This window comes from Mycetomoellerius zeteki, unplaced genomic scaffold, assembly GCF_001594055.1.
Source record: "Mycetomoellerius zeteki isolate Tzet28-1 unplaced genomic scaffold, Tzet1.0 scaffold31, whole genome shotgun sequence".
NCBI classification, from domain to species: Eukaryota; Metazoa; Arthropoda; class Insecta; order Hymenoptera; family Formicidae; genus Mycetomoellerius; species Mycetomoellerius zeteki.
The window spans coordinates 1,413,671-1,427,736 of NW_017257294.1; the positions used below are offsets into that span (position 1 = coordinate 1,413,671).

General features: G+C 30.0%; 2 protein-coding genes across 2 annotated transcripts; both read right to left on the bottom strand.

Annotated features, from left to right (window-relative positions):
* Positions 1–1,496: 1,496 nt before the first annotated feature.
* Positions 1,497–7,415, bottom strand: LOC108724571 (nardilysin-like). The gene is given in 14 exon segments (XM_018451005.1): positions 1,497–2,078; positions 2,325–2,709; positions 2,893–3,026; positions 3,101–3,251; positions 3,403–3,909; positions 4,007–4,350; positions 4,751–4,918; positions 5,034–5,239; positions 5,322–5,517; positions 5,601–5,711; positions 6,065–6,164; positions 6,374–6,486; positions 6,488–6,527; positions 7,411–7,415. Coding segments are annotated over 14 exon segments (3,042 nt in total).
* A 1,125-nt stretch (positions 7,416–8,540) lies between these two features.
* On the bottom strand, positions 8,541–13,430 carry LOC108724572 (nardilysin-like). The gene is made up of 12 exons (XM_018451006.1): positions 13,243–13,430; positions 12,692–12,791; positions 12,222–12,335; positions 11,946–12,138; positions 11,675–11,883; positions 11,392–11,568; positions 10,948–11,285; positions 10,352–10,852; positions 10,045–10,186; positions 9,829–9,962; positions 9,274–9,652; positions 8,541–9,131 (listed from the first exon to the last, which is right to left on the bottom strand). The coding sequence occupies exons 1-12, from the start codon at positions 13,338–13,340 to the stop codon at positions 8,541–8,543; spliced, it is 2,976 nt and encodes a 991-aa protein (XP_018306508.1). The 5' UTR covers positions 13,341–13,430.
* Positions 13,431–14,066: the final 636 nt, after the last annotated feature.

Sequence of the window (14,066 nt, forward strand, 5' to 3'; positions counted from 1 at the left end):
GAGAAAATCTCCGGTTTTTCTAAATTTTTCGGTCGCTGTAAATTTTGATATCCCTTTTTTTAATCCAGAAACTGCGTTTGGTGCGGGATCATAATTATAATAAATTCTGTAATTATGTGTTCGCAGTTTAATATTAAAATAGTACAAATGGATTAAAAAATATGGTTATTATGGAAATAAAGAAAAGATGTTTTTACCGCTCATATGCTCACTTCCGGTTTTGGGAAGGAATCTCTAGATAAATCTGATGACCTTTTTTTTTTAAGAAGACTCTACATAACTCTGATGAGAAAAAATATAAATCCGATTATATAAATTGGATGTAATGAATAGTAACAGAAGCGTAAATGAAACTTCTAGAAGGCGAAAATTAGAACAATGAAACATAAAAGAAGCATTTACGCTTTTTTTACATTTTAATGTTTCAATTTTCGCCTCCTAGAAGTTTCGTTTACGCTTCTGTTACTCTCCCATTAAGTTTGACTTACGCTCCAATTTTATTTTCACCAAACAAAGAAACAATCGATTTCCGGGATAACAGTCTAATCATCAATACACAGATTATCGAGCTTAAACAAAAATTCGAATGGAACATCATTCGAAAACTGGCAACTCTGTTAGGACCAACCAGTTCAGGTATACACATACTTTTCTGTCAGTCATCGGTTATTGTTATCTTTCAAAAGGTACTCTAAAAGACAAGTGAATGGCAAGATTCACGGAACTTTTTGGTATCTCTAAAGAAAATATGCAAAAGTTTCCAAAATATTTTTAAAAGCTAATATGCATGTTATATATATAATAGAGAGCATTATGTTTAAAAATTTCTCTCCAATTTCTTTTCTTTTTTTTTTAATATAACATTGTTCGACAAGAAATGTCTTTTTTTTTAACACCAGAACAAGACCAATCATTTTTTTTATGACTTTTGTTAAAAATAATCAGCTGTTAATGGCGTTCTAAAAGAAGACTCTTAACACGAGTAGAAAAATAGAAAGACTTTACTTCCTGATTAGCATTATATATTATTACAGTTATATTTGTATTTGTTCTTTAGTTGTTATACTTATGGCATGATTTCCATTATTTGCTTATAATCCTTCATGCAAAGAAGAACGTGCAAAGAATAATTGTCATTAATAATTAAAATTGTCAATATGTAATCCTCATAAACTCTTATTTTAATTGAGAAAATTTCATTTGATTAACTTCAAGTATTCTATGTTGCAAAATACAAAATGTTCTAAACTACATTCGTTATTATAATGTACCATCGCGCGCGGAAAGGATATAGAAGCAATAGTATGAAGAGTTACATGAAAATGACAGTAATAAAATCTCATTATATTGTTGTTATGCGAAGATTAGTAGTAAATTTAATCATTCAACAAATAAAGAAAATTCTTATTATTTTAAAATAAAACGATTAATAACTTTATTGTCATTATATTATTATTGTTAAAATGTCGCTTATTCATCACTTAACAATAAGTCAATTATCCTTCAATTACTGGATGAATGTTGAGTTTTTTCTTGTAATCATCTATTTCATTAATAATATGATGAATTTGGTTATGCTGCTGATCGTCGATTACGTCCAAAGCTAAGTATTGTACTTTCTTAAGATCATTTCCTACAATATGTATGCTCAATTTTCTGAAATAATTTTCATTTAATATGTGCTTTGCAAACCATTCTCTCAGCTCGTTTATTTTTATTTTCTGTAATGCAAGTATGTTTCTCTCGATTCTGTCAAACCTGTATTGACACTTTGTGATCTCACTCCAGTTTCTCTTAACTTCTTCTTCAATGTTGATATCTATATATTGCTTAGTGTCTTTGGTTACTATTTCCTTGATATCATCCAATTGATTTTCTGAGATTTCTTCCAAAATATGTTTAAACATTTTAAAAAATTTATCGATCTGCTGGTCAACATGCTCACTTGTGTATTTATTTTCCTGAGTATGAACGATAATACAATATCCTGCAATTCCTTTGGTATCTCTAAAATCGCATGAAACATGATGTAAGTTTTCTTGGAATTGCCATTGTAATAATGATGGCTCCATTATCATCTGAAAGTACGTTCGGATAAAATTAATCGCGATAATCGAAAATGTTATTCATATTTTATTTACTTTTAAAAATAAATGAATATACACCAAAAGTTCCATGCATTCAAAGACTGTGTTCCAAAATTTGCTGCCAGTACTGAAAATCCACAGTGCATATAACGTAAACTATAGATTTTCAGTACTGGCAGTAAATTTTGGAACATAGCCAAAAATATACAAGTTAATAAAATGTTATTTAATATTTACGATCATTAGTTTGTTTAACATCAATAATTCAATCGACATGTGATCAGCTTGATAATATTGCATCACTACAGAATTTGCATCTAATTTGTTAATATTTTTTAACTTGCAATAGCTGGTACCCAACGGTAATCGAGCAATTTTAATCTGTTGTATTGGGTTGTAACCGGAGGGTAAAGGACTGCAATTAATTATTTTAGCAAATTGTTGTACAATCTCGATTACAGTATTTTGCATCATGTTGCCTTGCACGAGGTACTGAATATACAGATAATCGGTAAAAGATTTCGCAAAACGTTGGAAGCCTTCGAAATTGATATTAATTAGAGCATTGTACTTATCAACGCATGTATAATACACGTTCTTTAATATCCATAATCTTACGTCACTGTAAAAAAGGTTAAAGCTGTATATATTATTGACTAATCCCTAGAAAAATGTAATCTGATATAATTTATTTTATAAAATTTGTTGTTTATTTATTAATATATATTATCAATTATTTCTTTCCGTTATGTAAGAATTTTATAATATTGTTGTAATTATGTTTAACAGTAAATATAGTTAGTACTCGGCGAGATTCTCAGGTTTGATGAATACATTGTAATAGATACTAAGTTCTTTCATTTTGACCATTTCAAACATATCTTCTGTTACTCGGTTTGGACAGTCCACCATGCATTTTGCAATAGTCATCAATAAGAGCTGTAATATATACAAATAATGTATTTCAATATTATATTTATAATTCCAACATATACCTTGAATGTATTACTTACTGATAGTTTTTCGTTGAACCCGGACATTGTTAGTACAATACCTTTTTCATTAGCTCTGATCTTATAATTGTATCCAGCCTGTATAGCTGGATACAGTTCTTCCACCAACAGCAGCTCTAATATATTGCGATACGGTCTTATGAGAGCTGCACTGAAATGTGAAGGAACGTTTTTTTAAAAATAAGATGCAAATAATTATATGAAAATCGTGTATTGATAACCCCAACTTAGAAATTAATGTATATTAAGTCAGTAATACTACAATGCGTATATTAATACATTAGTCATACTACATTACATACTTCTCCGATGATTGAAATCCTAGAGAGGAAATAAGATGCATATTCATGTGACATTTCGACAAACGAAACTTGGGATTCGGGCGATACCAAACCTCCGATATACTATTACTGTACAATTTTACAGGATATTTTGGAACTTTCGCTGATATTGGTATTAAAGAGAAGTCGCTGGGAAGAAATATATTTGGTAATGGTAAATGAAAATCTGGTAATGGCTCGATGGATTTCCAGCGTTCGATCCATTCCTTCGGTACCTCGATATCTATGTACTTTGTTTTCAACCATGGTTCGACCTTACGCATTTCGAAATGATCAAAATCCTTGTTGAAAATCATAAAATTCGCGGTCTCTGGTACCAAATAATTTAAACATTTTTGTATAGCTTCTGGATCATATTCGAAATGAATAAATGAACAATTTCCAGCTATATAATAGCACGGCGAATAAAAATGCATATTCTTACACAAGTTTTTCACATAATTCAATGGATTCTCTTCATCGACAAATCTAAAAAAGTGTAAGTAGCGTTTCACGAGTATTTTATGAGGCTTTTTCTTTCAATAATTGTCGTTTATTTATCTATTTGTTTCTAAAATTAGGTTACCTAAAAGAATTTTCTTCACTCTTACAAAACTCGTCGAAAATTCTTTTCTGTACACCCTCTCTCTTCAGTAAATTGATAAAGGAAAATATCGCATTTAAAATCTTATCCAGATGTTGAAATCCTTCACGGGATAGCTCTACGATAAGCTCTACTAAACTATACATAGAGTTATGTTTACTATTACAATAAAATGCACGTTTGGAAGAAGTACAGATCCACATTTTTTTGCGTAAATAACTAATTAAGGAACCTTTTCCTTCCTGTTCAATACTCCGTGAGATGTACTCATATGGTTTACTTTTGTGGGGATCGAGTAACGAAGGCATTGCCCATGTTACTTCTAACTGCAAAAAACAATTTTTATTTTATATAATTATTTAAATTTTTATGTAGTATACTTTCTAAATCTGAATCAGTAGATAGTCACTAATTACCCAATGGCATACTTGGCACTGATAATTAATCAGTGAAGTTCAACTAAAAAAGAAAGAATGTTTGAGCATTGTATAACTAAAATACTGATATTTGCACGTTAATTTCAATCTTCCAATACCATATTTATTGAATTTAGGCATGAAAACAAGATTAGTTAGATCACATAATAAAGATTAGCTAGATCAGGAATCTCACATTTAATTCACTAATTACTAGTGATATATTTGGCACTGATATCAGTGATTATCCACTGATTCAGATTTAGTAAATATAAATTCTTTCTGTTCTGGTCAAATTTTAGTCACATACTCTAAAAAGTTTCGAAGCATCAACTTTATATATTTTTCGGAAAACAGGAGTATCAAAAGGAAGAACATCTTTAAATTCGGTAAAATCATCTGAAGGCAGTCCGTTAGTTGGTACATCACCAAAGTACGTTGTAACATACTTTTCTAATGTATCCAACGGTAATCCTACCTATCAAAATATGTAATATGTTATAAACTAATTTCATTTTTGAAATATAAATAAACATATATATAGTTATACTACAAGTAATGAATTATTTTCGACGCAATTTTAATAAAATTACTTGTATAACGAGCTTCATTCTGTGAGCGCTGTAATGACGTTCTTTGAATTTGAGCAACTCTTTGTTCACTTTGTCGTAATTCGGATTATTGTTCAATTGTACTAAAGTGTCTCCAGTAAATTTATTGGCGGGATGTCCAGTTCGCGCGAAAGAGGAAAATAGGAGTTCTCGTAAGTTCTTGGCACAAAATAACGCTATCTGAAATTCTACGAGCTTGACATGTCGAAACTACAAGTTGCAAAAACAGTACTGTTAGTTAAATGTAATCTACTTATTTTTATAACCTACCATTTTCTATGGCTTTTAATTCCTGCTTATATGCGTATGTTTTTAACAAAGGATCAGTGAAAAATTTAGCAAAATGGATGAGAGCTGATAAGAAGTTTTTCTCTTGGATATCAAAGAAAAATGTTGTATGTTCAAAATCCACTGAGTAACCACACGTGCCACCATGATTGTAGATAAATGCTTCCAAATTATATTTCTACAAGTAAGATAATATATGATCATTTAAATTGTGTGTACGAATATAAATAAATTTTATAGTAAATTCACGCATCATTTTACTGGATATTTTCCAAATCCAAAGAAAAGCATGCGCTCGAAAAAGTGTGCTATTCTTGGGACTTCTGGTGGATCGCTGAAACTTCCTACTCCCACATATAAGCAACATGCTGCCTGTTTAAAAAATGTATATAATGTACATATCACGCGCATTACACGCAGTGTTAAATAAAGAAATAAGCACATTCGACAAAACGCCTCGTAAACAGTTTGAAATTGAATAAATAAAAATTTCATATTTCGAAATCAATTTATAGAAACTCTTTTGCAGTGCAGGAAACCAAATTTTTTAATTCAAACTTCTGATAATACAGTTGTACCTTGAGAAGATAAATATTTCTTGAGACACACACACACATTTAGTAGGGCTGTCTTTAACATTATAATTTTAATGAAATCTTAATAATAGGATAAAAATATAGCTTACGATATATCCTAAAATACAAATTAAATTATCTTGTTCGTACCTTCTTATTATTTATTTTATCTTGATCTTGAGAAGAATATATCTTTACATGTTCATCGGATATTAGCAAAGCTTCTAAACCGTTTGGTAATCTGATGGCTCTAAATTTAAAAAACAACGCACACAATAATGAAATAGGAAGTCAGTGAGAATGTTGTATATATTATTGATTGTTTCAAAAAATTTAATCCTTCCTTCTTTATAAATAAAGAATGCATTGTACATTTCTCCTAAAAAAATTGTTGTATTTCTCACGCCTATTTCAATCGAAATCGCGTATATTCCTAATCAATACTTTTTTTCGTCGCACCTATATTCCTTCTTATCATCCTTTGATTTGATAGGTGTTTCCAGATATTCAACTCGATAACGTTCATTATTTCCAGTCGTACACGCCATCTTTTCCATTACATCAAGAATCGAGGAAATCAAAATAGAAATTAGGTAGATCGGTAGAATATGATCTGATCGAAGATCTCCCAATAATATATTGATTTGATCGTTTTCTTACTTCGATTCCGGTAGACAATTAATAAAATTTTAATTAGTACGCTGATCAATACACTTTCTCCTTTCAATATGGCACTTGCCTTTAAACGAAAATAAATACGGCTAGTAACATGTGTATGTTATAAGCAAAGGCCGTAAGTATGTTCATTTATTTGTATTATTCTCATAGTGATCCAGAGAAAGGATGTATAAATCTATTCTCATATTTAACATTGTTTAAATACAATTTTGAAACATAAACAATCACTGAGCCTTATTAGTGTTTTAACATATTATTTGAAACAGGTTACTTCAAATATGTAAGAACCAATATAAAAACACGAAATGTATTCTTAATAGATGTTATGATAACTTAGAAATCTTAAATGGCATTGTTAATATTCGATGTAAATCTGGGCTTTTGGAGTACAAGTGCTCTGCTTATTTTCTTAATTACATTTGTGAGCAGAATCACGAAATTTTCTTTCTTGTGATAATAAAAAGCAGACCTGCAGTTGATCCAACTAGCAAATAAATTTAAGTTTCTTGCATTTTTAAAACCGTAAAATTCGACTCTGTTTTTATCTTGTATAAACGCTAACTCTCATCACACACAATATTAATGTATTCAATATTTGTAAGATCCCTCAAATCAATTTATAAAAAACACATGTTGGACAACTTTTGTAAAAAAATTATCTCTTTTCAATCGAGTAAGGAAACTTTCGACACGAGTACAGAGAAAGAGAGAGAGAGAGAGAGATGACTTATTGAAAACGTCTTTTTATATCTTGAATATATTTAAATAAATAAGAAATATTACACTTCAATCAGTCTTTATTTCCTGGAGAGATTAACGTCATATTATTACAGTTACACTTATGTTTGTTTTTTAGTTATTGTACTTATAACATGATTTCCATAATTTATTTATAACCTTTCATGCAAAGAAAAGCTCCACAAAGAACAATTATCATTATTATTGTAATTGTTGATACGTAATCTTCATAAATCCTTATTTTAATGTGAGAAAATTTTATTTTATTCACATCGAAGAAGAATATCGTATGTTGCAAAATGCAAGATGTTTCAAATTACATTCGTTATTATAATAATATACTATCGCGCATGGAAAGAATATAGAAGCAATAAGTATAAAGAGTTACATGAAAAGCTGACTATATAATACCTTATTATATTATTGCCGTTACGCAAAAATTAGTATTAAAGAAGTTTATGCATTTAAGCAATTTGAGGAGCACGCTGCGATTATTTGATTCGTCTTTTTTTCATTTAGGGAAAACTAAGGAAGAACTAAACTAATGAAACTAAGGAGCCTATTCTATAACTTTTAACAACTGTAACTGTATCGTTACAGTATTTTTTTTATCTTGTACAAAACCTGCGTAATGACACTGTAACGCTAAAGTTACGTCGTTAAGAGTTACAAAATAGGCTCTATAGTTTCATTTGCTGAATTCGAAAGTCATAGGTAAAATAGTCTTAGTACGCGGAAAATATAATTTTTGAACACGTTTTAACTGAAGAAAGTAACAATTAATTTTATCATTTTATCGAACCATGATAATTTCTCTGGTTTTATAAAAATCATTTTTTTTTCGTTAAAACTGCAGTCATTATTAAAATTGTGACTCTTACTTGCTATATAGATTCGGCAAGCGAAATTGGGAAAAAAAGAATTTAAAAATTTCCGCGTGTCCTAAATTGCCTAAACATATAAATGCATGATTTTTTTTATTATTCAATAAATCAACAGTAACCCCGGAAAAAAATGTTTCGTATATAATTATATTATAAATTGACATACATATTTTATATACAATTATACATAATTATATATTAAATATGTCCATATAAAACATTATTTCCCGGGACCTAATTATTATAAAGAATTACAATTGATAATTTTATTTTTGTTATATTATTATTGTGTAAAAAGGTATCATATATTCTGTACTCTAAGTCGATTAATACTCAGTTACTGGATAGACGAAAAGATTACTCTTGTATTCTTCTACATTAATAATATAATTTTCGTCAATGTTCTTACATTGATGTTCGTCGACTACATATTCCAAAGCAATGGGCTGCACTTTATTGGGATCAGTCCCTATAACATGTACACTCAATTTTTTCATATAATTTTCGTTCCACGTGTACTTTTCAAAGAATTCTCTTAGTTCGTTTATTTTTATTTCGTTTAGTACAAGTATTTCTCTCTCGTGTCTGTCAAACATGTATTGGCACTTCATGATCTCATTCCAGTTTCTATTAACTTCTTCACCAACATTCATATCAGCATGTTGCTTAAATATTCTTAATCTTTCTTTAACATCTTCTAAGTCATTTTCTGAGAATTTATCCAAAAAGTCTTTAAAATCTGCCAGAAATCTATCGATACACTGCTCAACACGCTTAGTCGTGCTTAATTCATCTGCCACTGATTTAGCGGTAATAGAATATTCTAAAATTCCATCGACATCCATAAAGTCGCCTGAAAAGTGTCGTATAAGATCATCAAATTCATATTTCGGTGAAAATAGATTGTCCATTATCATCTGAAAACACGTACGGATAAATATAACTTGTGTATAAAATTAACCGCAATAGTGGAAGAAGTTATTCATATTTTATTTACATTTAAAAATAAATGAATAAACACCTAAGATTCCATACAAAACTATATTATTTAATACTTACTATTATTAGATTCATTATCACTGATGACTCAATTGACGTGGGATCAACTTGATAAGTATTTATCACAAAGGAAGTTGGATCAAGTTTGTCGATATTTTTTAACTTGCAACAACTTGTGCCCAAGGGTATCTGGAAGACTCTATTCGGTTGCATCATACTAGAATGTAAAGAATCACATTTAAATGTTTTAACACAATGTCGCATAGATTCGATCGCAACATCCTGCGTAATATTGCCTTGCGCGAGAAATTGAATGTACAGACGATTGGTAAAAGATTTTGCAAAATTTTGGAAATCTTCAAAACTGATATGTTGTAGAGCATTGTGCATATCAATGTATGTATAATGGACTAACTTTAGTATCCATAATCTCACATCCCTACAAAAAAGATTAAAGATATATTTATTATTGTATAATTAGCAAAAAGTATAACCTTTATTATAATGTATTTCACAAAATTAATTCTTTTTAATATCTATTAATAGTTTCTTTCAATTATATAAGAATTTCATAATATTATTGCAATTATATATTTGACAATAAATAGCCAGTACTCAGCGAGTTTCTCAGGTCTACTGAATGTGCAGTTATAGGCATCAACTTGTTGATCTCTGATTATTTCAAACATTTTCTTCGTAACTTGGTTTGAACAGTTCATCATGCATCTTGTTATAGTTAACAACAATAACTGTAATATAAATAAAATAAAAATAATGTATTTCGAAATTATATTTATAACTTTGACGCATGATTTGAATGTATATACTTACTAGCGGCACGGGTCCCGATATTTTTATTATAATTCCTTTTCCACTAACATCGATGTCATAGACGTACCCAGTCTGTACAGTTGAACATGATTCATCCACCAGCCGTTTTATCATGTTGCAGTACACTGATATGAGAGCGGCACTGAAATATTATTAACAAGAGAAGTTTTTTAAAAATAAAAGATGCAAATAAAAAATTACGGAAAACGTATTGATAATTTCAACTTAGAAATTAGTGCAACTTATAAGGTCAGTAGCACTACATTGTAGTATTATTATTATACATTAGTCATGCTAGGTTACTTACTTCTCCGGTGACTGAAGTCCTAGGTGGGAAATAATATGTATATACATATAAGATTTTGGCAAACCAAACTTGGGATCCGGGCGATACCAAAGCTCTGACACACTATCACTGTACCATTTTACAGGATATTTTGGAACTTTTGTGGGCATTATTTCTAATAAACGTTCAATATCAAAGCATTCATTCTCAATCGGTAAATAAAAATTTGGCAATGGCTCGATGGATTTCCAGTGTTCGATCCATTTCTGTGATATCTCAATGTCTGTATAGCATGCTTTCGACCATGAATCGACTTTATCTAATTCCAGACTGTCAAAGTCTTTGCCGAAAATCGTAATATTCGCAGTCTCTGGCGTCAAATAATCCAAAATTTTTGTTATAACTTCTGGATCATATTCAAAATAAAGCGTGCTTCCAGTTATATAATCGCGCGATGGATAGAGATGCAAATTTATACATAAATCTTTCACATTATCCGCTGGATGCTTTTCATCAAGATATCTAAAAAGACCTTCAAGTATAAGTGGCGTTCTTCATAAAAATTTTATTTTTTCAATCATCTTTCATATATCTATTTATTTCTAAAACTAGTTTACCTAAGTTTAATTTCTGTACTCTTACTAAACTCATCGTAAATTCTTTTTTGCGGACCTTCCTTCTTTAGCAAATTGATGTAGGAAAATATCCCTTCTAGAACCTCCATCATATGTTGTTTTCCTTCATTGGAGAGATCTATAATAATCTTGAATAAGCAGTACGTGAAAGTATGTGTACTGTGACAAAGTTCATCATTGAAAGGAATAATCCACATTTTTTTACGTAGATAACTAATTAGGGAACCCTTTCCTTGATGTTCAATAAGCCGCGAGATATATCGATATGGTTTACTTTTATATAAATGAAATAGCGAAGGCATGATCCATGTTATTTCTAGCTGCAAAAGTCAAATTTTATTTTACGTATTTATATTTTTACGTGTAGTGTAAACATAAAACGTAGTATAAACTTTTTTTCGACCTGATCAAATTTTAGTCACATACTTGTCTAAAATGTTTCGAATGATAAACTTTATACATTTTTTGAAAAGCGGCGGTATCAAACGGAATATCATTTTTGAATTCGGTAGAGTCATTGGGAGATATTTCATTAGTTGGAATATTAACAAAACGCGTATCAATTGTGACATATTGTTCCAACGTATTCAGCGGTAATCTTGCCTATAAAAAGATGTATCATGTTATAAATTTTAATCTTATTTTAGAAATAAATAAATTGTATACTGTAAAAGTAATTAATTGTTTGTCGCAATTTTAACAAAATTACCTGTATAACCAGCTTTATTCTTCGAGCACTATAATGGCGCTTTGTGAATTTTTGTAGCTCTTCATATAATTTCGTGTAATTCAAATTTTCCAGCACTTTTAGAATACGTTCCTCAGTAATCTTGTTGATTGGGTGATCAGTTCTCGTAAAAGAGGAAAGTTGTGGTTCATGAGCCGTGTCTTTGGCAAAATTTAAGGCTTTCCGAAGTTCTACATAAATAGGATATTTTAAGATTGCAAGTTGCAACAATAGTACTATGAGTATAATCTACCTTTTTTTACATCTCGATTCTGCATAAATGCTTCTTTTTCCGGTAGAGGGTTAATGAAAAATTCAGCAAAAGGAATGAGAACTGATAAGAAGTGTTTCTCTTGAATATCAAAGATAAACGATGTACATCCGAGATTAAGGAAGCTAGTACAAGTGCCTCCATGTTTATATGCAATTTTTTCTAAATCATATTTCTGCAAGTAAGATAATACTTAAACAATCTAATATACAAATAAATAAATTTTATATCAAATTTGTACGTGTCATGTTTTAATACTTGGCAATATTTTTCGTATTCAGTCACAAGGATATGCTCGAAGAAAAATGATATGCCTGGAAATTCTGGTGGTTCTTTGAAAATTCCTGTTCTGAGACATAAGGAACATGCTGCCTATTTAAAAAAATACATTTATGTACGTATCACGCATTATACGCTGAATATTAAATTGAGAAATAAATACAATTAATGGAATGAGTCGTAAATGATTTAAAATTGTGAGTAACACATTTTGAAATTAATTAATAAAAAATTCTTCTGCAGTTATATATATACATAGTTGGAGAAAATCAATTTTTTCAAACCAAAATTTTTAATAATACAATTAAATCTTGAAAAGATAGATATCTTTTTAATTATAGGCCTGTCTTTGATATATCACAATTTTGATAAAATTTAATAATAAGATAAGTAAAAAAAATTGGTGTAAAGTATATCCTAAAATGCACATTAAATTATCTCTTTCCTACCTTCATTTCATTTTTCATATCTTGTTGCTGAGAAGAGCATGTCTTTAAATTTTCGTCGGATATTAGCAAAACTTCTACACCGTTCGGTAATCTGATGGCTCTAAATTTAAAAGACAATGCAAACAAAATATTAATAAAATGAAACGTCAATGAGAATGTTGTGCACAGGGCCGGTAACTTATTTCGCCCGTGGAATTTTTGACTGACGAAAGGAAGGGTGGAGAGTACAAAATGACGTATTTTTTTTATTTTTTATTTATTTTGTGCTTTTTGTCGTCCCTTTTTTACAATTGCAAATTGCGACGCTCTGTCTAATAGTCATTAAGGGATCATTTATATTGACCGTAACCGTATGCTGTAATTTGTAAGAATTGATTATATGATATTCGAGTATTCCCCTCTCATTCAATTGTAAGAGAGGAATGTTTGACTGTGATTAGTTAATTCTTATAGATAACGGCATACAGCACACAATTACGGCTAGTATAAATGATCTCTAAAAATTGAATCTCTGCTATGCGCGCAGTTGTACTGCCTTGACATCATCTCACCTATATTCCTTCTTGTCATTCTCCGATTTGACGGGTGTTTCCAGATATTCAACTTGACAACTCTTTTTGTCTCCAGTCGCTTGCTCTACCTTTTGCATTGTATCGATCGATTGTAATACGATCCGATGAAAGAATTCTCAATATTAAGTCGTTTCTGGTTGACGTAGCACAATTTTAATCAGCACTCTAACCGATATTAGGCCTCCTTCTTCCGTTATTCCACTTGCCTTCAAACAGAGGTCGATATACGAATAACACACACACATGTGTATATTGTAAGCAAAGGTGGTACATGTTTATTAACTTGTATGATGCACTGGTCTGAGAGCCAATAGTCTAGCGAGTCAGTTAATGTACTATCTGTTCTTATATTTAATATCGTTTAAATATAACCTTAAAGTATTATAAACCAATCATTGAGTCTTAATAACGTTTTAATGTATTACTTAAAACGGATAACTTTAAATAAGAACTAACTATAAATGTCTACCTAACATTGTAAAGGTGATACTTTTCTCTAATTACCATTAAAATTTTATATAAAAATAATATAAAATGGAGGCGCTATTCAAATATTCGTAAGTCATGTTTTATAAAACGGGTGATCGTTGCTATTCGCACAAGACTCGTCTGAAAGCAAAATGGTTCAAGTTTTATAAAATTGAAACATAGATCTTGTGCCAATGTAGCCGGTTTTTTAAATATTGCGTTTGAATAAAATGGCAGCTGGTCAAAGTTAACATAACGATTTTCACAAAAAATTTGGCCGTTTTTGGCTACGAAAAAAAACTTAGCGTATATTATGGTAGGAAAAAAATCCTTCG